Source organism: Pteronotus mesoamericanus, unplaced genomic scaffold (genome assembly GCF_021234165.1).
Source record: "Pteronotus mesoamericanus isolate MK-2021 breed Mesoamerican mustached bat unplaced genomic scaffold, CSHL_Meso_final scaffold_167, whole genome shotgun sequence".
NCBI lineage: Eukaryota > Metazoa > Chordata > Mammalia > Chiroptera > Mormoopidae > Pteronotus > Pteronotus mesoamericanus.
This window is the reverse complement of record NW_026555308.1, coordinates 37,099,297-37,125,341: the sequence shown is the minus strand read 5'-3', so window position 1 is coordinate 37,125,341 and position 26,045 is coordinate 37,099,297. Positions and strand designations below refer to the sequence as shown.

At 42.0% G+C, this 26,045-nt stretch overlaps 1 protein-coding gene across 3 annotated transcripts in view; it reads left to right on the top strand.

Annotated features, from left to right (window-relative positions):
- The first annotated feature begins 754 nt into the window (after nt 1–754).
- The window catches only part of KCNN2 (potassium calcium-activated channel subfamily N member 2), a 141,694-nt gene continuing 116,403 nt past the window's right edge, over nt 755–26,045 (top strand). The window contains exons 1-2 of one of the 3 annotated variants that reach the window (XM_054589952.1): nt 755–1,970; nt 2,633–2,728. In XM_054589952.1, the coding sequence (XP_054445927.1) occupies nt 759–1,970; nt 2,633–2,728 (1,308 nt within the window). In that variant the 5' untranslated portion in view covers nt 755–758. Of the gene's footprint in view, nt 1,971–2,632; nt 2,729–9,321; nt 9,384–26,045 lie in introns of those variants that run through there. The other 2 variants (XM_054589953.1, XM_054589954.1) reach the window with 2 other exon arrangements.

The window sequence follows — 26,045 nt, the reverse complement described above, 5'->3', positions numbered from 1 at the left end:
GCACGCCGCAGCGCACTAGGGACCGAACCCCGCGCAACCAATCCCGACTCCCGGGCGCTGGAGCCCAGGGGTGGTGGAAGATCCCTGGGTGCAGCTTGCTCTGATTTTAAGGCCAAACCGAAGCTTAGGTCCCAGGGATCTCCCCAAGCCCTGCTGCACTCGTGTAGCCAGTCGCCAAACTTTTTCTCTCTCCGAAGCGGGTCCCCCACAGTTATTGGGCTGGCAGCCGGCAGCCCACTCTCAGCAGGACAATTACATAGAGGTGGGCGTGGGGCGAGGAGATTGCTGTTCCGCAGCCCTTCGAGGTGTGCATAGCAGCGGAGTGGCTCGGGTTCCGTACTGTCCCTGCGCCCGACCCATTCATCGCTGGGTTGCTCATTGTGCTGCAGTAACCGGCGCAGGTGACTAGAGTGCACGTCCGGCAGTAGTTAGGTGGGCGGCGGCCCGGGAGGGAGGGACATCCCCGTCTTTCCTCCTACCTCTGCAGCCTGGCTACAGTGCTTGGGGGCTCCCCATCTTTGGTGGTGCTCACAGGCGCTCCCCATCTGCAGGTGGAACCCCCGCCCTCACCTCGTCCTGCGCACCCTTGGGTTTTCATCCTGCAGATACCCCTCCCTATCTTTCCCTCTCTCACACACGCGCTCCCCTAAGCAGCGCGCGCTGCAAACTCAGTCTTGGTCCCCGCAGGTGATGTCATGCCCATTGTTTTGGTGCGCCCAACCAATCGGACTCGCCGCCTGGATTCTACCGGAGCCGGCATGGGCCCTTCCTCGCACCAGCAGCAGGAGTCCCCGCTCCCGACCATAACGCATTGCGCAGGGTGCACCACCGCCTGGTCTCCCTGCAGCTTTAACAGCCCTGACATGGAAACCTCATTGCAGTTCCAGCGCGGCTTCTTCTCAGAGCAGCAGCCGCCGCCGCGCTCCTCACACCTGCATTGCCAGCAGCAGCAACAGAGCCAGGACAAGCCGTGCCCGCCCTTCGCGCCCCTCCCGCACTCACATCACCACCCGCACCTCGCGCACCAGCAGCCGGGCAGCGGCGGCAGCAGCCCATGCCTCCGGTGCAACAGCTGCGCCTCCTCCGGTGCCCCCGTGGCGGGGGCGGGGGCGGGGGATAACCTGTCCCTGCTGCTCCGCACCTCCTCGCCCGGCGGCGCCTTCCGGACCCGCACCTCCTCGCCGCTGTCGGGCTCGTCGTGCTGCTGCTGCTGCTCGTCGCGCCGGGGCAGCCAGCTCAATGTGAGCGAGCTGACTCCGTCCAGCCATGCCAGTGCGCTCCGGCAGCAGTACGCGCAGCAGCCGGCGTCCGCCTCCCAGTACCACCAGTGCCACAGCCTGCAGCCCGCCGCCAGCCCCACGGGCAGCCTCGGCAGCCTGGGCTCCGGGCCCCCGCTCTCGCACCACCACCACCACCCGCACCCGGCGCACCACCAGCACCACCAGCCCCAGGCACGCCGCGAGAGCAACCCCTTCACCGAAATAGCCATGAGCAGCTGCAGGTACAACGGGGGCGTCATGCGGCCGCTGAGCAACTTGAGCGCGTCCCGCCGGAACCTGCACGAGATGGACTCAGAGGCACAGCCCCTCCAGCCACCCGTGTCCTTAGGAGGAGGTGGCGGCGGGTCCTCCCCGTCTGCAGCCGCCGCCGCCGCCGCCGCCGCCGCCGCTTCGTCCTCAGCCCCGGAGATCGTGGTGTCAAAGCCGGAGCACAACAACTCCAATAACCTGGCGCTCTATGGAGCCGGTGGCGGCGGGAGCACCGGAGGCGGCGGTGGCAGCGGGCATGGCAGCAGCAGTGGCACCAAGTCTAGCAAAAAGAAGAACCAGAACATCGGCTACAAGCTGGGCCACCGGCGCGCCCTGTTCGAGAAGCGCAAGCGTCTCAGCGACTACGCGCTCATCTTCGGCATGTTCGGTATCGTGGTTATGGTCATCGAGACCGAGCTGTCGTGGGGCGCCTACGACAAGGTAGGCGATCGAACGTCTCCCCGACCTTCCGAGGCCGCAGAGTGGGATGTCGGGTGGTTGGGATTGGCACTGGTGAGAACTCCCTGCCCGCCAGTTGCGAGCTTTCCCGGGACAATCGGAGGTGCCCGCTGGGACAGCGAGCGTGGCTCAGATGGGCACGCTAAGTCCTTGAGGCAACTCCGGAGAGCAAGCCTTTCCGCGCGCAAAGTTCTGGAGGCAGTGAGTGCCCAGCGCATTTGGGTAGATTAACGAAGTGGTTCCAGGAATCGGTGGGGAAGGCATGCTCTATCTAATTCAGTTCTGGCGCTGGGGATTTAGGAGGCCCCTTTCAACCCGGAGCGCTTAAACTCAGGAATAACTAACTTCTCTCCGGTTTCCAGAGCTAGGAGCTGCACTTGGGTCTGCGATGGCGAGATCCCGCTGCCTGGCCGCCTGGTCACCGGCCTTCCCCTCTCTCCTCTCCTCTGCTCTGGCTTGCCTTTGAGGCCAAGTGATCTGACAGATCACAGGGCCAAGACAGCCCCTTGCCCCCAACCCTCGCCGGGAGTTCAGGCCCACTTGCTGGGGGGCTGACTGACGCTCTCACCCTCCCCACCCCTCAGGGGCCTAGGTGGTTGAAAGTGCTTCTTTCTTAAACGTGCTTCTGTCTGACTGTGTTGCAGGCGTCGCTGTATTCCTTAGCTCTGAAATGCCTTATCAGTCTCTCCACGATCATTCTGCTCGGTCTGATCATCGTGTACCACGCCAGGGAAATACAGGTAACTTAGGTTCTGCTCTTTATGAATGACCCAGAGTCATGCCACCAGCCTGGAGAAGCTCAAAGTAGCAGAGCTTGTTTCCAAGCCCTCGTGTCCTTGCTTGAGGTTACAGAAGACACATGCTGTATTCTTACATTAGCACCTGACCAGTTCTTTCAAGAAGTTGAAAACAAGATAGCGCAGCATGTAAACATGCAGTCATTTCCGGGATATATTTATTAACCCCTTCAGATTTTCCCCTGTCTTTCAGGTAGATCCACTTCTGCACTTGCTTCCCTTAAGGCCAGGTAGGCACCAGCCTTATAATCTGTAGGGTAAACGTGAATATTCTTGTTTGATACCACCTCTTCCTAGGGGGGCCTCAATATGGAAGATTGTGTGTGTCGGTATCATTTTCTGTGATTTAGCTTAGGGGAGAAAATAGGCTGGTGGTATTCCTAGCTAACGTATATAAATAAGACATGGTAAAAGCTCTAATCATTTCTGTATCCCCCATCATTAAAAAATAATTGTTGTAAGTTTTGAATACAAGTTCTGTATATATGGTATTTGGTAGATTCTTAGCTACAAGCATTACATCATTTTTAAAAATGTCATTCAAGAGCAAAAGCTGCTGCCCTTGTGCGAGGTCTTGTTAGGAAAATGTTTTAAATGCAGCCAGGAGCTCTATTGTTGGATTTGGCTGTTACTGGCAATTTCAGAATCCTCTGTACAAAATTCATGGGTCATATTTTGAGATGTTTACTTTGCCGTAGCCTTCTGTCAAAGGAATGTTAAGGTTTGTGAATTAAAATAGCTCAAGTTTTCAAGAATTAAGAGTGACTGGGATTTTACCAGTGTAGGATTTACATCTAATATGTATTTTCTGATATTTTTTGAAACAGTTATTAGACATTTGGTGGAAATACTAAACCCTTAAATTTAACCTGCTTTCCTTCAGGAGTGGTAATTTAAAACATTGTATAGAACGTGCCATTTAAGGAACTTAGCGTTAATTATAAATTAATTTAAAGTTAGTAATTAGCAAAGATATACAAAATATGGAAGAAAACAATTTTAACTGTTGCCCAAACAAAATAAAAATGCCATGCTCCCAGATGAGGGGGGAGAAATTACTTTATTTTGCTTTCAAATTTGCAAAAACTTTGAAAAGTGTGATTTTGAAGGAATAAGATTAGAGAATGGGAATTAGAAAGAGAAAGAATATTTAAAGGTAAGTAATAAAACTGCACTGGCAAAACCAGGCGTAACACACCTTAGAACTCTTTAAAATTTAATAATTTATATAGGTCTACCTTTAATTAGGTACTAATTAATGATAATGGACCTTTGAGAGATTGAAATATTTTAAAGTGATACTGAAATGCAACTTAAATGTTATGAGTGTATCTTTTCATTTTGATTTGAAGAATAGACAGTGCTGGGAGGAACAAAATAGGTCTAAGGATCTTTGACTCAATTTACAGGTGGGGAGCCTGCAGTCAGAAGTGGGGCGTAGTTTGCTGGATCGTGCAGCTGGGTAGTGCAGAGCGTGACCAGGCCCCGTCCTCTTAGCCTTGAGTCCAGATGCGTCCTGCTCTGCTCTGCCGCTGCTTGTCAGCAGCCCTGACGTGTGCACATTTCTTTGTGGTTTCTCTCTCAGTCCAAAAGTTTGATATGTGAATAGGGTTAAACCTAAAAAATTAATATAAAATATTTTGAAGTATGTAAAAAAAATCAAGTAACTTTTTGGGTTTTTTTTTAGCTTGGAGACCAGAGTGGTTTAACTTAATGACTTAATCGACTCTGGAAAGAGACAAGTTTGTTTTTCCTTTTTTTGTTTAAACTAAACATCCACTTTCATATTATCACCTGTTTCTTCTGAAAAGCACACTGCTATACAAGCATTCGTGAGGGAGGACATTTGATGGTATTAACATCAAAACTTCCTGAAAACACTGACTTTTCAAGAATTATTGAGATATTTTGGAAATAACCTGTAGGAGTCTGAGAAGAGCTGCCAAATGTTAATTGTGTGTTGTAAAAATATGTGATACCACGTTAGAACTCTTGGAAACTTATAGAAACTAATAAAATAAAGGAAACCATGTTTCTATAGATTATGCCGTACTTGAAAGAATTCCACTCACTGGTTAATTTTGAGGACAATTTCCATTACACAAATGCATAGATATATTGATTGGAGTACATATAGCTATGGGTGAGAAAAATGAGGCTATTGATCAGCATAGCAAACTTCTCTACTGTTGGTGTAATATAAACATTACAGAATATTAGGTTTTAAAAATTGTGTTTATTTTATATGATACGTGGTTTCTGTTCAACAAACCACACTTAACATAATTTTAACATGCATGCCTGGGTAATACCATTTAGTTATTTTGAATGTAGATTTTACACCCAGTATTTTGTCTAGAGCAGTGATTTTCAACCTTTTTCATCTATCTCATGGCACATATAAGCTAATTTCTAAAATTCTGCAGCACACCAAAACATACATTTTTTTCCACAGTCTGACAAAAAAAGTAGGCATAATTCTGATTCATTTACACTGGACAATTGTGTTGGCTGTTGACATTTTTTAATTTGACAATCTAAGGGAAAAGAGGTCAGGGCGCCTTACTAAACAGTCAGGTATTGAATGTTTTAAATTTCTTGTGGCACACCAGTTGAAAATCTTTGATCTGGAGGGATTTCTTCCTTAAGCTGAAGGGCTAAATTCTTACCTGAAGTGCTCTCAAAAAATAAAATAAAATTGGAAAAGACTAAACGAATGCAGAAACTCTGAGCTAGAAGTCAAGAACCAGAAAAAAATAGGAATGTTCTAGTTTTTTGGAAATAAAGGATTTTTTAAAATTGTTTATTCTATTTCAGTTGTCCCAATTTCTTTTTTCCCCCCTTTTGAAGAATGTTCTAATTGATACAGAGAATAGAGTTGGAGGTACTGATGAAATACTTCACTCTGAAGCTGAACGAACTCAAGTGCACAGGCTTAATTTTTACTTCTGATGTCACTCCTGAGGGTGTATTTCTTCCGTAAGTCTTCAGCAAAAAGGCAAGCTCAGTTTACTAGTAAGAATTCCAAATATATTGATTAGCTCTGAGTTTAGGAACTCAATGCTGTGGTTACCTTGCCAATGAGACCATGTCCTTGTGTGCAGCATGTAGTCTAAAATGACATTTTTTTCTTTTTAACATCTCAGTTTGATGATTAGATAGCAAGGACTGGCTAGTGTGGGTCTCTGGTACATGGTATGATCTCTCACTATATTCAGGAGAAGTAAGTGTCATAGCCAGTTCTGGCTCTGTGTACTAGGATTGATTAACGAAGCATTGGGAGGCCCTGACATTTCCAAGGAGAACCTTGGAAAGCAAGTCACTGTGACCTTTTGTAAAATGTTTATACACACTCTGGCAAAATAAGATGGTTCAGGTGAGTCATGGACGGAAGCTTGTGAATTAATATAGTGTAATGGGGGAGGCTTTGTAAGAACAGAGCTCAGTACATTTCAGGTCGGTGTCGTTTTTCAGTACCACAGACAGCTCAATGCGCCAGGCTATGGCTTGCTCATTTAACTAACTCCTTTTACACCCCTCCAAACAAAAATCAAATCATATTATTTTTTTGTCAGAATGCTTATATAAAATCAGCTTTAGTGGGGAAAATGTATCAGCTAAGAAGATATTAGACTTTTTCAAATAGACATTTGGCCTTTGTATATTCATTAATAAAGCCTCCCAAAATGAATGATGTATAAATAAGACAAACTAGGTAAATGCCTATGTATCACAACCTTCTGACAAAAGAAAAGTGCTATAAATGGGATTTCTTTTATACAACTTGGAAAGTTAGTTACTATCACTCGATACTAACTAATTTGTCCCCCTACCTGAAGACTTGGTTCAAATAATAGGGGAAAAAAATCGAGGCATGATTTCCTGTGACTTTTCTTTTTTTTCCCCCCACCCCCACCTACCCTATGGGGTTGGAAATATTTCTTTGGTGGAATAAGTACAAAACAAAGTTCACATAGTATTTAAGATTTTTAACATGAAAAAATTTGTATATTTCACTTTATCTTTTCAACTTTAATGTACTCTTAATTTCTCGTGGGAAAGCCGTTTTAGTTGAAAGAGTTGTTTAGTGTTCTGAGTTAGGCAAATGTGCAAGATTCCAGGTTGGGAAAGAAAGCTCCTTGCAGTTGATCTTCCTGATTCTCATAGAATTTTAAAAGAATGACAGGTACTGTACTTTAAAGTTGAAAACGTTTTTCTTAGATCATGTTTTTTACGTAATAAATAGCATTAGAGGAAACACTGATTTTCCTTTGGTCTCTTGCAGTGGAATAAACTCTACTCATTCTTTTTCAGGGTAGATTTTCAGAAATGAATGATATAGATCTAAAACTGGAAGAACAGAGATTAAAATTTCTCTTTGCTCCTGCATCTAGGCTACACGAAGGAGGATAGAGTGAGTGAGGGCGGGGGCCTTAGCAACCTCTAAAGGTGCCTGGCCTGGTTCTGGGAGGTTGGCCAAGCACCTACTTAATGGGTGCCATGGCTTATCCTGTGGTGGTTGGCAAAGGGTGCTCTCTTTCCCAGTACAGAGAGCAAGAGGATGCTTCTAGACCATGCAGAATATACAGCATGTAGTCATTATTCTTATTAATGAAATAATAAATACATGTAGCAAAAATTAACAATACAGAAGAGTTTAAAATAAATGATAATGACATTCTATATACTCAATCCTGTTTCTCAGAGACAACCCCTTTTAAGTTTTTCATATATGCTTCCAGAATTTTCAAGAATGGGCACTTAGATATGTTGAGATACACACATGCTTTTATTTCATAAAATTACTTGGAAATTTTCCTCCTTGGCACATAGAGATCTGTATAATTTTTTTGTAACAGAAACATACTATCCCATTTTATGGATGTACTGTGGTTTACCGTTAGGCTCTTTGAATTTTCTAGGTGTCTGCTATTATAAACAATGCTAAAAATGAATGCTTTTGTATACTTATTTTAACATAATTAGAGTATATACATATATTAAATATCCAGTAGTCAGATGGCTGAATCAAAGGGAGTTTGTGTTTTAAATGGAAAGGTATTGTCCACCAGCCCTTCAGAAAAGTTCTCAGTTGACATTCCCTGCTCCCTACACATATTCCTCCACATCATGGTTAACCCGGGATATCTAAAAAGGAATTTTAAATATCTTTGGCTTTTAAAGTCTAAAGTGTTTACTACCTTTCTGAAAAAATTTTTGGAGACAAATTATTTAAGGGCAAAGTTCATAGCCTCATAGGTTTATTTGCTATATTTCATAATACCTAGCGGTGTGCCGTCTAATCTGATAAATTGAGCAACCGTTGTAAAGTTGCCATCAAAAGCAAATATTTGCCACATTTTAAAAATATTTTACTTTAAAAAATTTAGAGCAGGTTGATGAAAATGAAGGAGGCTAAAGAAGTATTTAGAAGGAATGATCTTAGATTGGTCCTTAGGTCTCTGCTGTGTCTATGAGGTAGATGAGAAGGGCTGGGGGCCTGGGAGGCTCCGAAGGACAGCGGTGGGAAACGTGCCTGCAGCGCCTGGTGGGGTGGTGGTCAGCTCCACCGCTGAGCCTGTGTTGCCAGCAACTCCTGCACCCGTTGTAATGAGACTCTCAGTCCCTTTGAATTTGTGTATACACTGTCGTAGCAAAATCACTCAGGACTAATTTTCTCCGCCTGCCTGTGTAAAGATCTCTGCATTATTAATGCCTGTGCCGCTAACTAAAACGATCCTGGTGTGTTTACAGAGCAGCATCACAAATGAATGAAGAGTGGAACTTTAGGTTTACCGCAAGTGGGTTTGCTTGCTCTGCCAGCTTGTTTCTGGGCCACATGTTGTAGAGCTTGGAAAGAAGGACACTGTGGGCTGTCACTGCCCCAAACCACATCTGGCAGGGAGCACAGAGGGAGCCTGCGCTGGTTTAACGTCAGGGGAGTCACTTTGTTCGAGGAAGGACGTTGTTTAATGGGTCCATTTTAGAGAGAATTTTTTGCTTGTGAGGAAATAATACGATGTTTGCTACCTTAAAAGTGCATTCTTAGCCTGAAATTCCCTAAGCATTCTATTTATTAACCTAGAAAGTTCATGGAAGGGACTTGAATTGTTCTCTGGCCCGATGGCCCACCCAGCACGGGGACCCCCTTTATGCCAGCTTCAGTAGAAGTGGTCACCCCCTTTCTGCTTGAACCCTCTCCCCATGATTGTCAGTTTGCCTGTATGAGGCTGCCCCATTCCCAGACAGCCCTTCCTTTTAGGAAGATTTTTCTTATGTTGGTGCAGAGTCTTGAAAGTTTTTGAGTTCTGCAAGTACAATGGGAATAAGGCAGTAAAGTCCCTTCCCTCTTGCAACTGACATTCCAAGCAGGTGGTGGTGGTACGGGGAGAAACAAGAATTAAAGAAACAAAATCCTTGGAAGTTGTGGTGAGTGCCCATGAAGGCAGGATAAAGGACTGAGATAGAAGGTAATTGGGGGTGTGAGGCTGATGATCAGAGGAAGTGACTTTTAAATTGAGACATAAATTGGCAGACTCTGTGGGAACAACCTGTGCAAAGTCCTGGAGGCTGAAAGGAATTTGCTGCACTGACACACGTGAGAGCAAACCAGCGTGGCCCGCAGTGGCAGAATGGTGCTGGGTGGGGTGGGAGGGGATGCGGGGCTCTGACACTGAAGGGTCTTAGGGCATGGTAAGGATTTTTGGATTTGTTGTCAAAGGGCAATGGGGAAGTTATTGAAACATTTGAAGTGTGGGATAATCACAATCCAGCTCATGTTTAAACAGACCGTTTGTTGATGTTCTGAGGAGATTGGTCTGGGGACCATTAGGAGGCCCTTGGCAAGTCATGTCCTAGTGAAAGATGATGATCACCTGGCTGAGGCAGCCGAGATGGAGATGAGGAGGAGCGGTCTGATTTGAGATCTATATTGCAGGAAGAATGGGCTTCCTGGTGGATTGGATGTGGCAGGTGAGGGCAGGGCACTCTGCGAAGATGGTCCCCAGGGTTCTGACTGGAGCAGCTCAGTGTGTGGTGCCAGGAAGGAGGGGAAGACGCAGATTGAAGGGTAGGATGTGGAATCAGAAATGTTTTGGCATAATACACTTGAAATGCTTCTGGTTATACAAGAGAATCTAGAGTTCAGAGGAAAGGTCTGTGGCAGAAATTTAAATTTGGGAGTAATCAGCACAGAGACTATTTAAACCCACAGGAATGAATAGACTCACTGAGCAAGAATAGAAAGATGAGAAGAAGGTCGACAGTCAATCAACCTCTGACATCTAGAGGGTGAGTAAAGGAAGAACTAGGAAAAAGAGATAAGAGTGAATTGTCCCCGAGGTGGAGGTAGGAGTATTGTAAGGAGGCACAGTGCTGTGCATAGGCTGCTGTGACATCTGTGAATATGGGGTAGAGACATGCTTTTTGAGTTCGCAACTTGAAGGTCATTGCTGACCTTGATGAGCCATTTCAGTTGAGTGGCAGAGAAAGAAGAGAGACTGTAATTTCCAGTGTTATAGGAAAAAAATATTGATTCCCCCTTTCGCAGAATCAGAACAAACATTTAAACATTGGGTAAGTCCTTTAAATATCCTCCTAATTAAATAGTCCCAGGTTCTTTGAATATTCCTAATCAGACTTAAAATGTTCCTGATCACATTCTTTTGAGCTTAGTCTGTTTTGCTGAATTCCCTCTTTGAATAAGAAGGTCAGAAACATACCCAATATTTTCAGCTAAAATATGCCAGTGCAGTTGTTACCTCCGCTTATCAAAAAATGCTACCGGATATTGACCGTTAATTAAAATGGTCATTGCTTCCCAGGAATTGTTGCCAAGTAACACTTGTAAAATTGTAATTGAATTGAATATCTGCTTTACATGTATTAACCTTGTTAAATAGCATCTTGGTTTCAGACCAGCGTTTCATCCTGTCAGAATTATTTGAATCCTAATTTCAATGTTTATTTGACACTTTGTAGTTTTGAAACATGCTCTGTGTGGACTGGCTAGGTAATTGGCAAGACCCAAGGTTTCAAATTAGTGTTAAATTCTGTTCCAGAAACATGGTCGATATTAGTGTCTGTTACCTGGTTTGCACACTTGCTGTTGACATATTTAACTCCTCTTGCTAGCTTAACTCTAGCTATGAGTTTGAAACGGGGACCTTGGGAACCCAGGCTGATGGTGTGTGTGAGCCAGAGTCAGAACTCAGCAGTCAGACCTTTTTTTGTTGTTGCCATCTGCTCGTCCCTGATACTTAGTACAGCCTTTTAAGCAGTAACAACTCTGGCAGCCCTGACTGTTAGTTCACATTTCTCACAAGAGTGTCAAGAGGACCCTCAGATCCTTTGTTGAAATCCACAAATTCTCTGTGAATGGCAATCTCATGATCTGTTAATGATATCCAAGGAGGAAACAAAAGTGATACAATGTAGACTTTATGACCAAATGACTTTCCTCTTAAAAATTTTCTTTTTCTCTCTAAATTTTAAATTAAATAACTATTCAAGTTAGAAAATTTATAAAACATATAAGACATAAAATAATGTTAGTTTAATCTCACAACCCAGAGGTAATTATTATTTGTTATAATGTATTTAGATAAAATAGATGGTCATGGTATTTGCTATTTATATATAGAAGACATTTGTTATTCTTTTCACGTAACTTTGTATGAATTTCCGCATGCCATCAAACATTCTTAGCCTTCATTTTTCCCCATCATATAGATGCAATCAGTTAATCCCTTTTCTAATTGGACCCTTAAGAAAAATTAGAAAGAACATATTTAAAATTACTTTTATACTGACTACTATTCCAGATAAACTTTTGAGGCATCTCTGATGATTTCCTAAAGATAAGTTGCCAAGCTAGAGATTACTGAGTTAAAGGCTATTATTTAAGACAAATTGATAGTTTTTCAAATTGTCCTCCCAAAAGTTACATTATTCCTTTCACTTTTAAAGTCCGTCCAGGCCAGTTTGTTAAATCGCTGGTGTGTGTGTGTATTTTTTTTTTTTGAATGTCTAGGTCCAATTTACTGGTTAGTATTTTGAGTACTTAGTAAATCTGGGGATTTGCTGTTCCATAGTCTTCTCTACCTTTCTATTTCTCCATGATCTTGGTTTCTCAGTATTGGCTAACTAGGTTTGTAAAAGAAGATCCCTTTTTAATAGTTTGTAAAGTTTATGTAGAAAAAGCGTGGAAGCAGTTTGGGAAGATAACTTTGTCCCCAAATGTTCCCAATCCTTTTTCTTATGGAAGCTGTAAAAACTCTAATTTCTGACATTTTTCTCTACAAACCTTCCTGCTGGGCAGAGCAACCAGACTTGCCCTTGGGCTGTTTCCTGTCTTTTGCAGCACAGCCTTGTGGCTTTGTGCACTGCCTCGGGAGCCAGTGTGCCTGGGCTCATTCTGTCTCTGCCACTAATTAGCTGTGTGACCTTGGGCAAGTTACTTAATCTCTCTGTACTTCAGTTTCCTTATCTATGTAATGGGGAATGTAAAGTGCCTCTCTCACTGGATCGCTATGAGGTTTGAGAGTGTGTGCATGTGTGTACACTCATATACTCATATACACACACTCAATATGTATATTTAAATGAAAGTCTATATGTATAGTCATGCATGTATATACACACACACACACACACACACACACATATACATAATATATATAATGTACCTAGAACGCTGCCTGTGTGTGGTGATGGCTATTTAGGTGTCAGCTGCTAGTTATTTTTAGCTATTTTGGGATTTGTTGGGGTGGAAAGGGAAGAACAGGAGCCCAGCCTCTCTGGGCTTAGGGAAATAGTGAGATAGTGAGATGTGTGTGTGTGTGTGTGTGTGTGTGTGTGTGTATTCTACATATATATTCTTTATAAGTCTTATGAGAGGAAACAGAAAAAAAGTTGGCATTTGAACAATGTTTATTAATTTATTAACAATCTAGACTGTATGTGTATGTGTGTGTGTTTATTATTTAAAATAGTGAACACTTTCATCTATATTAAGGACATCCATTTTTTTAAACTGAGTTCAGATTTTCCCTTAGGCAAGTTGGCTACCTGAAGATGGTCTAAATGTTCATTTTGGGTGTTGGGTTTCAGGTCTGTAAACTAGTGTTAAGGCGCTATAACCTTATGACTCACAGTTTTTACCAGAAGAGCCATTTCCCCTCTAAACCTGCCATGGGTGTGGCTTCATGCAGGCAGTAAGGCTTTAGGCATCTAGGTCACAGCTGACAGCATCTCCTTGTTACTAATTAGGACCCTGGTGACTTAACAGAGTTAAGTGAGGCACCCTGAAGTGTAAGCAAAGGGAATAATTTGGATAATGGAAAATCCTGGTATTAAACCTCTGCTGAAAGGCTAAGAGGTAGTAAACAGCCAAAGACGTGTGTATAAAGGACTGTTATTGACAGCATTTCTGTCAGTATTCATTGTAGGTCTATAGGATAGTTAAATAAAAATCTTTTTTTCTTCTTTTTCTGGACTGGGTTTATGTCTGGTAAGAGCTGTGTTTCATATGCCACCACCCCCAACTATAGTGCCTGAACTACAGGTCTGAAAGAATTGAGAAGAATTTTTATGTACAAACATGACAAATAGTATCTCAAAATATTCTTGGTGCAGTGATTGGATTTACTCTTTATCGAGAGCTTGCCTCTTCTCTTTTGTTTCATTTCAAATAATCACTGGTTGAGTCTGTACTATTGCCAGCCTCTATTTTTGAACAATGTGTTACTGTTGTGTGAGTTTTGGACTTGGCTTTTTGAGTTTATAAAACACATTGGGATTCACACATTACAAATTTTGAACTGAACCATGTAGACAAGTTTTAACATCCAGTTTTCTACATCAATACTTTGTCATTTGTACTCGTGAATATTCTGAGCATTTTTACCCAGTTATGCACAAGTACTTATCCGTAATGGGTATCCAACAGGTGTTAGGATGGGATTGTTTCCAAGCAATATGACTGTTGAAATTTGGACACGTAGCCTTTGTTGTTTGGTCGGTCACTGAGGTAGTTTTCTATCAGGAAGTTTTGGTCTTCCAAGGAAATTCTGTGCAGTATTTGGAGATTAGTTTTGACAGAAACATACTGAATTTTGGGGAGGAAGCATTAAGCACTACAGAATACTTATCTTGGTTTTGAACTTGGATAGTGCTTTTCTGAGGATAGTATCTGCTGTCATGAGAATTAAAAAATACATGTGTACTAATTTTGTAACTGCTTAATTTTTTTTGTTGTTGAGTGGCTAAAGGAAATTATATCCTAGTACCGCATTTATTTATAAGGTCATGGATTATTTAAAATATTGAGAAATAATAATTAGGCTGAATATATATTACAGTTGCATGCATGAATGATATACAGGTGATGGCTGCTCTGCCTGGTGTGGCTCAGTGTTGGGCGTTGTCCTGCAAACTTAAGCGTCACCGGTCCGATTCTGTTCAGGGCACATGCCTGGGTTGTGAGCCAGATCCCCAGTTGGGGGTGTGCGAGAGGCAACCAATCGATGTTTCTCTCCCTCTCTTTCTTCCCTTCACCTCTTTCTAAAAATAAATAAAATATTTTCTTCTAAAGTGATGGCTGTGCAATTTATAACAGTCACCTCTTGTTTTTTAAAGGTGTATGTAGTACTTCTAGACATATATGCAGTCAAAGCTATTGACAGATAACAGTTCAGTTTATATGGTTTAGTTATGAAAATTTAAGACTGTCTTGACTTTCAGAAACTTGTCATAGATCATATTTATTTTGGTTAATTCTCGCACACTTAGAAAATGTTTTTATATCTGTTCTTGGAACTGAGAATAGCTTAAGATATATATTTATTTAGTTAAATATGCTATTAGTTTAATTTAGTTTGCTGCTTGCCTGTGGTTAAGATTGCAAATTTTAATGCTGTTTTTTGAAAAAAAATATTTTGAATAAGATTGTACCTTTTCCATTAGTCAAGAACCTCACTATTTGTTCCTGTTTGTCAATGTCAAAGATGATACTTAATGAAAATGCTTTTGGTCAGACTTTCAAAAATGAAGCAGTAGTGATACAAAGAAAAATATCCAATTTGCTTGTTTGGGAGGGAAAAAAACAGCAATACTGTATTTAGGGGTGAAAACTATTTTTTAAAAAATTTCCTTGATTTGGAATTCATTGGCTTGTATAGAGTTTTTACATCGTTTAAAAAAACCCCTCAATCAGTGTTCTTTTCTTTTTTTCTTTAGAACATCTAACTTACAGTCTCTCTTATGCTGTTTGACAGCAATCCCTGTTTTTCAGTTGTTGCAGTTTGGCCACATTCTGCTTCCTGTCTCGTAATGCGTCCCTTGGGCATTCCTTGCATTAAGGGATGGAGATACGGCCCACGTGCGGTCATATTCACTGTCTCGCTTAGTCTGATACTGTGTACACAGATTGCTTCTGTGGCAGCTATTTTGAAAAAATTTATCCAAGTGTTTCTCACTGCATTTTTTTACAACTGGCCACAGAAGGAAAGCGGACACGTGTTAAGGACTTTGTCCTACAAGCCCATGTCAGAACGCCCTGCGCAGAGACCTCTCATTGGTTAAGCCTAATCAGTGGGTGAGCATTTGTCTGCACCATTTGCTTGGCAACAGGAGGTCTTCTTGCCACCACTGTGCAGAGTTGTACATAGCAAGACGATCAGTGGGATGGAGGGTGGGATGAAGGCTCATCTTCAAGGCCTGAATTATGACATGCTGCCTCATGGGAACCAGTTCAGCAAATGCAAGGGAAGAGGACTGAGAGGCTGGAGGGGTAGAAGCGATGAGCTCAAATACCCAGGTGATTTGTGCTGTAGCTGCACTCCCAGGCAGAATACGAATTTTCATTAGTTTGTTCTCATTTCCTCTCTCCTCAGTTGGTGTAATGATGACCTGTACCTTTACAGTGGGATCAAAGCAGTTGATTTTTACCTTTTTTTCTTAAACACAATGGAAGAAATTATAAGGAAGTGCTACAAATCTGATCCTCTTTACCAGGAAGATAAGAGCAGGATTTTAAAATCATCCCATTGAATTGTTTTAAATTTGCCTATTATTGGATCCTTTCTTCTAAGGTGGGCCCTTCCTACCCAGCAATCTGTGAGGCTCCTGCTGGGTGTGTTTACATAACCCACTGCTCTCAAGGCCCCAAGCCTTGTTTTCACTTGGGAATATTCCGGGGAAATACATGCTGTGTTCGGAGATTTCCAGCCAAGTCAGGATTCCCTAGCTGACTCTGATCCTCAGGGACAGGCTGCAGGCAAGAGAGGATGCATGCAGCTCTCTTATACCCTTTGGTGAATCACGGTTGTCGGAGGGAGAACAAATAGGCATAACAACATTTCTGGTCATGGTGGATGGTATTTAGCACTTGTATTTATGTTGAATGCTGAAACTTTGTAAACAGTAGACGAACCACTGCTTGGAGACAGTAGATGCCACCTGGAGAGGCCTGTCACAGTCCAGCAGGGTGTGGGTGGCAGCACAAAGAATAGCCCCCGAGAGGGCAGGGTAGGACTAGTGGTTGGACAGGCGTCTTCTATCTGGACAGCCTCATGTGCTTCTGAGAAGCAGCCAGGAGACAGTTAAGAACTCTGGCTCTGGATCCAGACGGGCTGGTATTAGAACTCACCTTCACTTTGGTAATCATGAGAAGAAAAATTTACCCCTCTCAGCCTCATATTCTTTATCAGTACAGTGGAGATGATAATTATACCTGTCCCATTAGATTGTTTAGAGGATTCAGTGAGACAGTATTTGTGAAGTACCTACCATGATACCTGGTACCTTATAAGTGGCACATTCAGTAAATGTTAACTCCTGTTATTACTCTTTCATCATCATTACTAATAAATAAATGCTGCAGCCCTAGTCGGGGAGGAGAGCCTAGAATCTAGGGGGATCTCATGGTAGGGAGGTGGTGGGTAATAGTGCATTTTATTTCAAGGTAGCTGAGCCAAGTTCTGGAGAGCTGGAAATAGGCCAGAAAAGACAAATATTTGATTAATTAGAGCAAAAGTGTGGCAAACTATAGCCCACAGGCCGTATCTGATCTCCAGGGCAAATCTAGCCTTCCTGTTTTTATAAATAAACTGGAACACTGATGCCTGTTTGTTTATGTGGTGTTTATTACTGCTGTTTCACTACTATAGTTTCAACAGAGACTAGGTGGCCTGCAAAGTCAGGAGTGTTTACTGTGTTCTTTGCTGAAAAGTTTGCTGACCCTTGAGTTAGAGACAGGTTGGTGAACCTAAGTGTTTCTTCTGCCTTTGCATAGAAAGCTATTTTATCCTGTGCTCCAGTTTTAGTCTTATTAAGGTGTGTGGTGAGTCGAGGTTCAGGCAGACCTGCTCACAGCCTGGGGAGTGTAGATTTCTTTAAGGGCAAGGTCTCTTGCTTTTGGGCTATGGCCCAAATCCTTAGTTTCCCTGTGGGAGCTTGCACTTCTGCATCCGAAGGGAAATGGAATATTGGAATTAGCCTTATGTCACGATGTGTAAGAAGAATGGCTATAGCGGGAACTACTCTCATTGGGAGTCTAAGCAGGAACCTCGGGGCTCTGAGTCTTTTCTGGTGGAGGCCAGTGGTGAGAGGCTGGTCCTGTCTGACCCTTGTCGTTCCGTAACATAGTCTTGGGAAAATTAACCTGAGGGTGGGTTACAGTCTGATGACACTGTTGGGGGAGCTGGCCTCACTCAAAACGGGAGGCTCATTTGTTTCATACTTTGAAAAAAGGGTTTTATACTTGATTATTCTCTAATTCCAAAACTTATTTTAAAAAATCACAGATTAAGTTGGTAAGTAGTAAGGAGTGTTAGATTTTTTCTTTAGGTTTAGAATTCTGGCTGCATGTATAATTTATTAATTTGCTTATTTCTCTTCCTAGTCATTAAAGTTATAGTTTATGTGGATTATCTTCTCCATTCACTCTCAGCTGCCTCCTGGACAGCTCCCCTTGGAAATCCCGCAGGCCCTTCGCTTCCCCCAGGCCTCCTCGCCTCTCACCTGAGCGCTCTTAGCAAAGGGCGCCCCTGTCGGCCAGGGCCCCAGGGAGGAAGCCTGCTCTTTGCTCCTCTCCCCCGCATCTCCCCTTTTCACTCCTCACCCCCAGCACAGCCATTGGGTCCTGCAGGCATTTCCTGTCCTGTACATCACTTCTGCTTCTTGGTCGCATTCTGTGCTTCTGAGCTTAGACTTTTCCCAAGTCCTCCTACAATCTCTACTATATTTACAGTTTATTAATATTTTATATTATATGATACCATATTATATACTATATTGTATATTATATTGTGATAATTACATATACATATATTGTACATATCATATATTGATACTTGTACAATATGTACTTATGTGTTATCCTGACCATAAAATACAATATTTTTAATAAAAATAAAAATATTTAATTGTCAGGATAATAAAATATATTGTATATACACTGTACAATTTTATTGTGACAATAAAATATATTGTATATACACTATTATAGTACAATTTAATATATATTTTATAATATAATTATATTGTATTATACAATATACTTGATATATAAAAATATATATTTATATCTGGTTTATTTAAAGTATGTTAAAATGTTGATAGCATTTGTTATAACATGTTATATTTTATTATTTATATTTTTTATTTTTATACTATATTTAGTATTTTTCTTTAAATCCACACAAATACTTCCAACGTGAAAATACTAAAAAAACTCCCCTTTTAAACCTCATTTTAAGTAATAATATCTGTAATATTATGGTTTTTGGTATAATTGCATATATGAGTATTTTCTAATACACAATAAATTAAAGCTGTAAGTAAACAACATTCAGCCTAGAATTAGCTAAGAGGAACATGTAATGCCCCTTTAGGGAATTTCTGCCTTGATTTTCACCCTTGTCATTTTTAACATGTATGAATGTATTCTCCCTGCTTCCAGTTTGTCACCTCTGCCCCTCACGCTCCCACTTCTTTCTGGTGGTCCAGCCTTCCAGTGCTGCAGGAATGCCTGCCCCAAACCTAAACCTGATCCTGTCCCATCGGTTCTGAAGTGATTTCATGGCCCTCTCTTGTTGTTAGGGTGATCTTATTTAATAAAGGCACTTCACACCGCGCCTGTCGTGATTGGCCCCAGTCTACCTGTCAGCCCCTCTCAGCCTTGCTCTTATCCCCTAATATGCCACTTCTGCTCTAACAATACTGAACTGCTTGCAGGTCCCCAAGGATATCACACGGTTCCATGTCTCTGTGCCTAGAGTACCTTTTCTCCTTTGTTTGCCCGAGTCCTGCTGGTGCATGAAAATTCAGCTCCAGGGTCTTCTCTGCTAGGCAGCCTTCCCTGCCCAGCCACTTCATTCAGGTCGGATTAGCTGCCCCACTCCTTTTTCTGCTGCGCCAGCAGTTGAACCTACTGATAAAGAGCCCTGACATGAAGTGGAACCTGATTCAAACCCAGGTTTTCCAACTTACTACTAGTGACTTCTAACAACCTATTCACAGCTCTGAACTTCAGTTTGTCTTCTGTAAAATGGGGAGAATCGGGCCTATCTCATGAGGCTTCTGTGGGTATTATATTGAGATTATGTGCTTAGCCCAGTGCTGGGTACAGGTAGTCACACAAGCATTGGCATTATTATTGTCTTTATTGCCTTAGCCATTATTAGTCATAACCATTATTAATCTCACATGTAACTGGGGATGAGGCATCATGGGGTTTCGTGAGGATTGCATGATGGGTTTGGGAGGCAGTCAAGGTGGGACAGGGTGGTGATGTGCCTGGTACAGAGGGTGGCCTTCGGGGTTTGTTAATGGAGACCACTATTACATCAGTCTTACTCAGGCTCTGACTGTCCCCTCAGCGGTCTGCTCCCTGATGGCAGGTGTCATGTCTGGTTCTGCTGTACATCCCCAGGGCTGAGCAGTCTGCTGAACAGACCTGAAGTGAATGCATCTGGGGTTCATACATCTCGCTGCCATCCGCCTCTGTGACAGTGAACTGAAGTAGTCATCTTAACAATCCCCATGTCTTCATCTGTGAGGTGGGGACAGCCATTGCTGCTGCTTCTGCTTCTCAGTTTACTGAAGGGCAACAGACCGTGTGTGTAAAATAACCTGTCTTAGAGGAGATGGTATGGCAATCTAATACTGATAATAGTTTAATTAACATGCCTCCTCTTAGCATAAGCTCTTTCTACTCTGCTGTATTTTTCTACTCTAATTTCTGTATCACTCAAGAAATTTAGCTTTCATTATTTGTGATTCAGCTTGACTTTGAATTATTAAAACTAGATGTTAAAATGAGTGAAAGTACAGATACTTATCATTGGTTGAAGTTGTAGCAGTGCATTTGTTTCTATTCTTTATACCTCTTTCAAAAGAGACAGATTTTGTAGATTCGGCTGGAAGGAATGTGAAAATCAATCAATCCAGACACAACAGTGGCCTGCTAATGTAGCACTGATCATTTTAGGAGGGGGTTGTGATGCAAGAGGCTTTGAGAGGCGATTGGTGGGCTTCCAGTACTTCTGTTTGACGGCCGAGCCTCCTCTTTGGGCCTCCCTTCGCTTCCTGCAAGATGATCACAACGGTGCCCGCCCTGTGATTGTCCTCATCTACTTCTCCATCCATAGAAAATACGCTCTGGCTTTTTCAGCTAATCTCAAACACCACCTTCTTCTTGCAGCTTCATTGGATTATTTCAGATGCTTATCCTCTTCCTTTTCTGGTTAATGTTTGTATTTATTGCTATGCTGTCTAATTACGTAAGCATTCTTGAGTAACTTTCTGTGGGTTTGCTTTACCCTCTCAAGAGCAGTTACGCATCTTTTTGCCCCCAAGCTGCATTACTGTGCACCGTTGTGCACTGCCGTCCACCAGGGGAGGGGCCGGGGCAGGACCTCGACCTCTTCTCCTGTCCATGTTGTCTTTCTGACAGTGCCGGGAATTGGGGGTGGGGTGGAGGACCTGTTGATTGTACAGATTCCTCTTTAACCTGGAAGAATATGACAATATTCATCTATCTGGATAATTGTGCCTGTAAGAGAATGACAGATTATCATCCTATTAATAGATGAGCCGTGAGGTTCATGTTCACTCATGCATATCACATTTTCCATTTTTTAATCATGGTTTAGATACAGGTTTTGAAAATGGTTGCATAGTTGTGAGCAATTTAGGAGGCCATGGCATATGTTTTCTCTTGGTTTTACTTTATTTATACTCTGTAGTGTGCAGTCCTTGCCTTCTGTGGCTGTTACAGTGGGTTTTCTAGCTTTTCAGTTACTATTAATAGGTGACTGTCTCTGGCACCCATAATATCTCCAAGTTGGCTGGCACCTCTGATCCTTTCTATGATCTACAGCCATTTCGTAGGTTTAGTAAATAAAGTAAATTGTTGTTGTTAGTGCCTATTTGCCATCCTAAACCTGAGTTATAATGAACTGGTTTACAGATGTCTACATGAGATTATTGCTTCCTCTGGGGGAAATAGTAAACTTCTAGTCATGCTTATTCATGTGTTGGCATTTATGTTCTCTGTGTCCCCATAATTACATTAGATGACCCAAGTAACTCTGCTTTGAGGCACTTGACTTAGATAGCTCTTGCTCTCTCTGGATTTTAAAGATGGAAAAAGAAAGCCAACAGAGAAAAGCCACCTGGGAGAGAATGTCCTTCTCTCCCAGAACTCAGTAGTTCTCCTGTCTAATGAAAGACTTTTATTCCCCTTGCCAATTTGTGCAGCTTTATGTCATAAACAAATGGATGGGTCGCATCTGCTCTCACAATGCTGGTCGTAAGTCCATCCCTGGAAATCAGCCACTCCTGGGATTAGCAGCTTGCTTCTGTTAAACCCATGTCATGGGACCTATTCATGTCAGAACTTCTCTCTGGACTGTTTGTGTCTAACATCATGTCCCTGGCCTAAAGACTAAGTGAACATTTTGTGAATGCAAATGTCATGCGTAATCTTCCTGAGTATAGAAGATGAGGTTAATAGGAACAAATGAGTATCTTACAAAGTGTTTTCGAATTTACCCAGGTGTTAAGCTATATTAACCAATCTGTGCCTGTTCGTAGAAGAACTATTTAGTTATGTTTTGTACAATTTTCATAAGACTTTGGATAGGCTTTTCTTAGTCTAAATCTCCTTTTCCTGAATATGAGCCTATAGGCTTCAGTGCGGGCTATGAGCGTTGACCTTGTATTTTTTTAAATCCTCACCCTAGAATATATTTTTTGATTTTTGAGAGAGGGAGTAAGAAACATCGATGTGAGAGTGAAACATCCATCACTTGCCACCCATATGCACCCTGACTGGGGATCAACCCAAACCTAGTATGTTTCCTGACTGGTAACCAAACCTGCAACGTGTTGGTGTACTGGGTGATGCTCCAACTGAGCCACCTGGCCAAGGAAACCCTGTATTTTCTTATCACTCTCCCACTCATATAGTATTTAGTGATTATCTTAAAAATTGGGTGTGGAGGTGAAGGTAATAATGAGATGAAAGTGGTATTTCTTAAGGAATATGCTAAAATATTGACTGCCTGAGGACAACTATGATCTTAAATGGAAGATGAGGCAAAGGGGGAATATTGCAAGATTTAATAAGCACCACTTAATGCTTTTCAGTGGATGTGGAAAAGGAATAGACGACCACCAACATGACTAATATGGAGGAATGTAAAATAGAAGTCAGGGCTTTTAGCTGCATGCTTTATTCTTTGGAAAGGTAAAATAATATGTATCAAAATAGCCAGTATGTGTTATATATCTACTGTGAACAGGCAGTGTGCTATGTATATTTATACACAGTCTCATTTAATCTAGATTATAATTCTTACTTAGCTAGTGAATAGCAAAAGTGAGAATCAAATTCAGATCTATGATCTCAAATGTTCTTTTCTTATTGCAACATGGCCTTTAGGTATAATTTTGCCTGGAATATATCAGAAAAGTACTATTTCCCGTGTCAGTTATAACCATTAAATAAAGTAACTACTTCTTGAAAACTTATGATATTCAAACATTTAGTTTACTAATATGGATGAGGCAGATAGTTTCCTCTGAATTTTATATTATGTTACTTTTAATTCACCACAGTTGATTCAAGGAGACCGTGGTAGAATAATCTTTCTTCATAATTTATCCTTCTATAAAATATGTCTTATTTAGGTTTTTTTAATATGTCTGTAGGGTTTGTTCAGAAAGAGCCATAGTGAAGGCATAGAAGCTGATACTCAATTGTCCTTGAAAGGGAAGTAGAGGATGGGAAAGAGTGCTGATGACTGTCATAAAGTCTGGATGGTACCTGAGTCTGTGCCATAACTCTGCTCCACTCCGGAATTCCCATCTTAACACCCCCGTTCAGCTCAGACTACATTTTCTTTCCCATATTTCCCTAGTGTAACCACCCACTCAGTCAAACCAAGGGGCAAGGGAGGCCCAGGAAAGCTTTCTTGTGAAGGAGACTTGTACTGTTTTGGTTGGGTATGTCAAAGAGGTTTCTTGTCACACATCATCTCTTCGGAATTGATTGTAATTGACTATAATATAGCACTGAGAATAGTGTTTTTTAGAAAGTTAAACAATGTTTTAACTTTATTTTTATTGTTTCCACTATTACAGACGTTCCCATTCCCTGCCCCCCACCTTTGCCCACGCCCACCCAGCCCCCGTGCCCCGTTCTCTCAGGCCACCACCACGCTGCTGCCTGTGTGCGCGGGTCCTGCGCATGTGCTCTTCGGCTCATCCCTTCACCTTCTTTCAAACAGGGCCCCCTTCCCCTCTCCCCTCTGACAACTGTCAGTCTGTTGCGTGTATCCATGCCTCTGTTTCTATTTTGCCGTCCGTTTATTTTGTTCATTAGATTCCACAAACAAGTGAGATCATTCTTTAGACCACAGAAGAGCTGTACTGGCCTGGACCTTGATTGATTAATCGTATCTACCGTGAGTATAGGAGGGAAAAGGGAGCGGCAGCCCATGTGACACATAGTTGCCAGCCCTTTTTGGTTACCTTAAATATATAATTTATGTTTACTTCTCTAGGCAGATACATTATGAATATTTGAGTAAAGAAATGACTCAATTTCAAAAATAATCATTAAGGAAACCTATCTTATGTTATCTCGATATGTGCAGATTTGTCCCTGTCTTAGGAAGTTTGTTTTAATAAACAAGGAATGAATCTGGAGTGATGAAATCCTCTACCTTGTAGCAGTGAAGGGATGCAGCTGTGTTGGCCCCTTTGCTGTGAAGGGACTTAGTGAGGCGGAGGAGGTAGTGAACAGCAATGAACGGTCCGGCCCCCACTCTTCTCAGTCTTCTACCTGTCTGCATGGGTTGGCTTCCTTCATTCCTCTTCTTTTTTCCTTTCCTTCATTCTTTCCCTCCCTTTCTCTCTCTCTCTTCTTTCATAACATGGAACAGAAGTTAGACCCTGGACACTAAAACCTTACATTGTTATTTTGTACTGTTTCATATTTGAAATTTAAAAGTACTTATTTGTTTTGATGTATATAACCGATGTCATCCATGAGGCTCACCTTCAATACACAGAGTGGATATTGTGAAAGAAGAGCCAGATTCCTCCTCAGCACCAATAAGGTTCTTTGTGATCTGATCGTTCCCATTCCTTTAGTCTCATTAATCATTAACGGCACCCACCGCCTGTGTACACACACACACACCCCTCATTGGAACCATCCTAAACCATTTGGAGAGCCGAAGCTGTGTCCTCCTCTCAGCTCTCTGTGCCTCTGTATGTGCTGCACCTGTTACCTGGAATATATACGCTTTCATCCATCTGCCTTTGGACCCCGCTCAGGTTTCCCTCTTTGGCAGGCTTTTCCTGATCCCACAGGCTGACCTACTTGTCTTCCTCCTTTATTAGCATCTTGTCCTAATATAATACTGTCATAAGTCATGATGATGGAGCACATGGGTAACATTTGTTCAGCCCTCTGTGTGCCAGGGATTGTGAAAAGGGACATGCTTGGATTACCTTATAATCGTATAACTTAGCGTAGTAGGTATTTTTGTCTTATTGAGGAACGTGAAGCATGGAGAAGTTAAGTGACTTGCCTAAGCTCGCAGTGCTTGGGTGCAGTGGACCCCTTTTAGTGGAATGCTGACCACTGATGTGTACAGACTTTTCTCCCCTGCATTGTGAGGTCCTTGACGTCATGGGCTGTCTCATTGATTCTGCTTCTCCACTCAAGGCTGGCCTGTGGTGTAGATTCAAAACGTTTGCTCCATTAAATTTGAGTGAAAACTTACTTATAATAGATTACCCAGTTTCTCTGTCACCTCTCCAAATTTTAGACAGTAGCAACATAGACTCAGCTTGTTTTATTTATTTTCCCTCAGATTTTTGTGTATTTTCTACCAATTTAACAATCATGTATCCTCAATATCACATTTTGGCAGTATTCTGAGTTTTGAATTTAATATGTTCAATAGAAATAAGGAACTTATGAATTCCTGTAAACTGAAAGATGGAGCAAGATTTCTTTCTGTCATCGTAAACCTCTGTGTCACTAACACCAACCTCAGGAATAGAAGGAGGGACAGGTATTTCTGTGTATAAGGTAAAGAACTGGATCACTAAAATGACAAGAAAGACATTCTGTCTGCCTCTCAGAATTCTTTTCCTGCAGATAGGTTCCACTCCTTGTTTACCACCACTGAGTTATCAGCATGGTCGGTGGTTCTTTTTGATCGAGCACCTTCCTTAAGAAGTATGTGGAGTTTTTCTTTCTATCTTCCCTTTTAAAATATTTTTATATTTTTTAAATGACAGTGACATACAACATTATATTAGTTTCATGGGTACAGCATAGTGATTAGACATTTATATAACTTTTACAAAGTGGTCTCCCCATCTGTCTAGTACCCACCTGACACTATACATAGTTATTACAATTTTATTGACTATTTTCCCTACGCTGTGCTTTACATCCCAGTGACTGCTTTTATAACTGTCAACTTGTACTTTTTAATCCCTTTACCTTTTCACCCTCCCCCCGCCATCCCTCCCATCTGGCAAATAAATGAACATATCTTCTACCTTCCTTATTTTCCACATTCTACCTTTAGGACACAGTAGTTTTATGTTATATTGTTTGGTAGTCTTAAAATACTGTCTGTATATGTGTCATTTCCCATAGCATTAGGGTAGAAAAATGGACCTAACATGGGTTCTGGAGAAAAGCAAGCTTGATTGTGGCCCCTCTGAT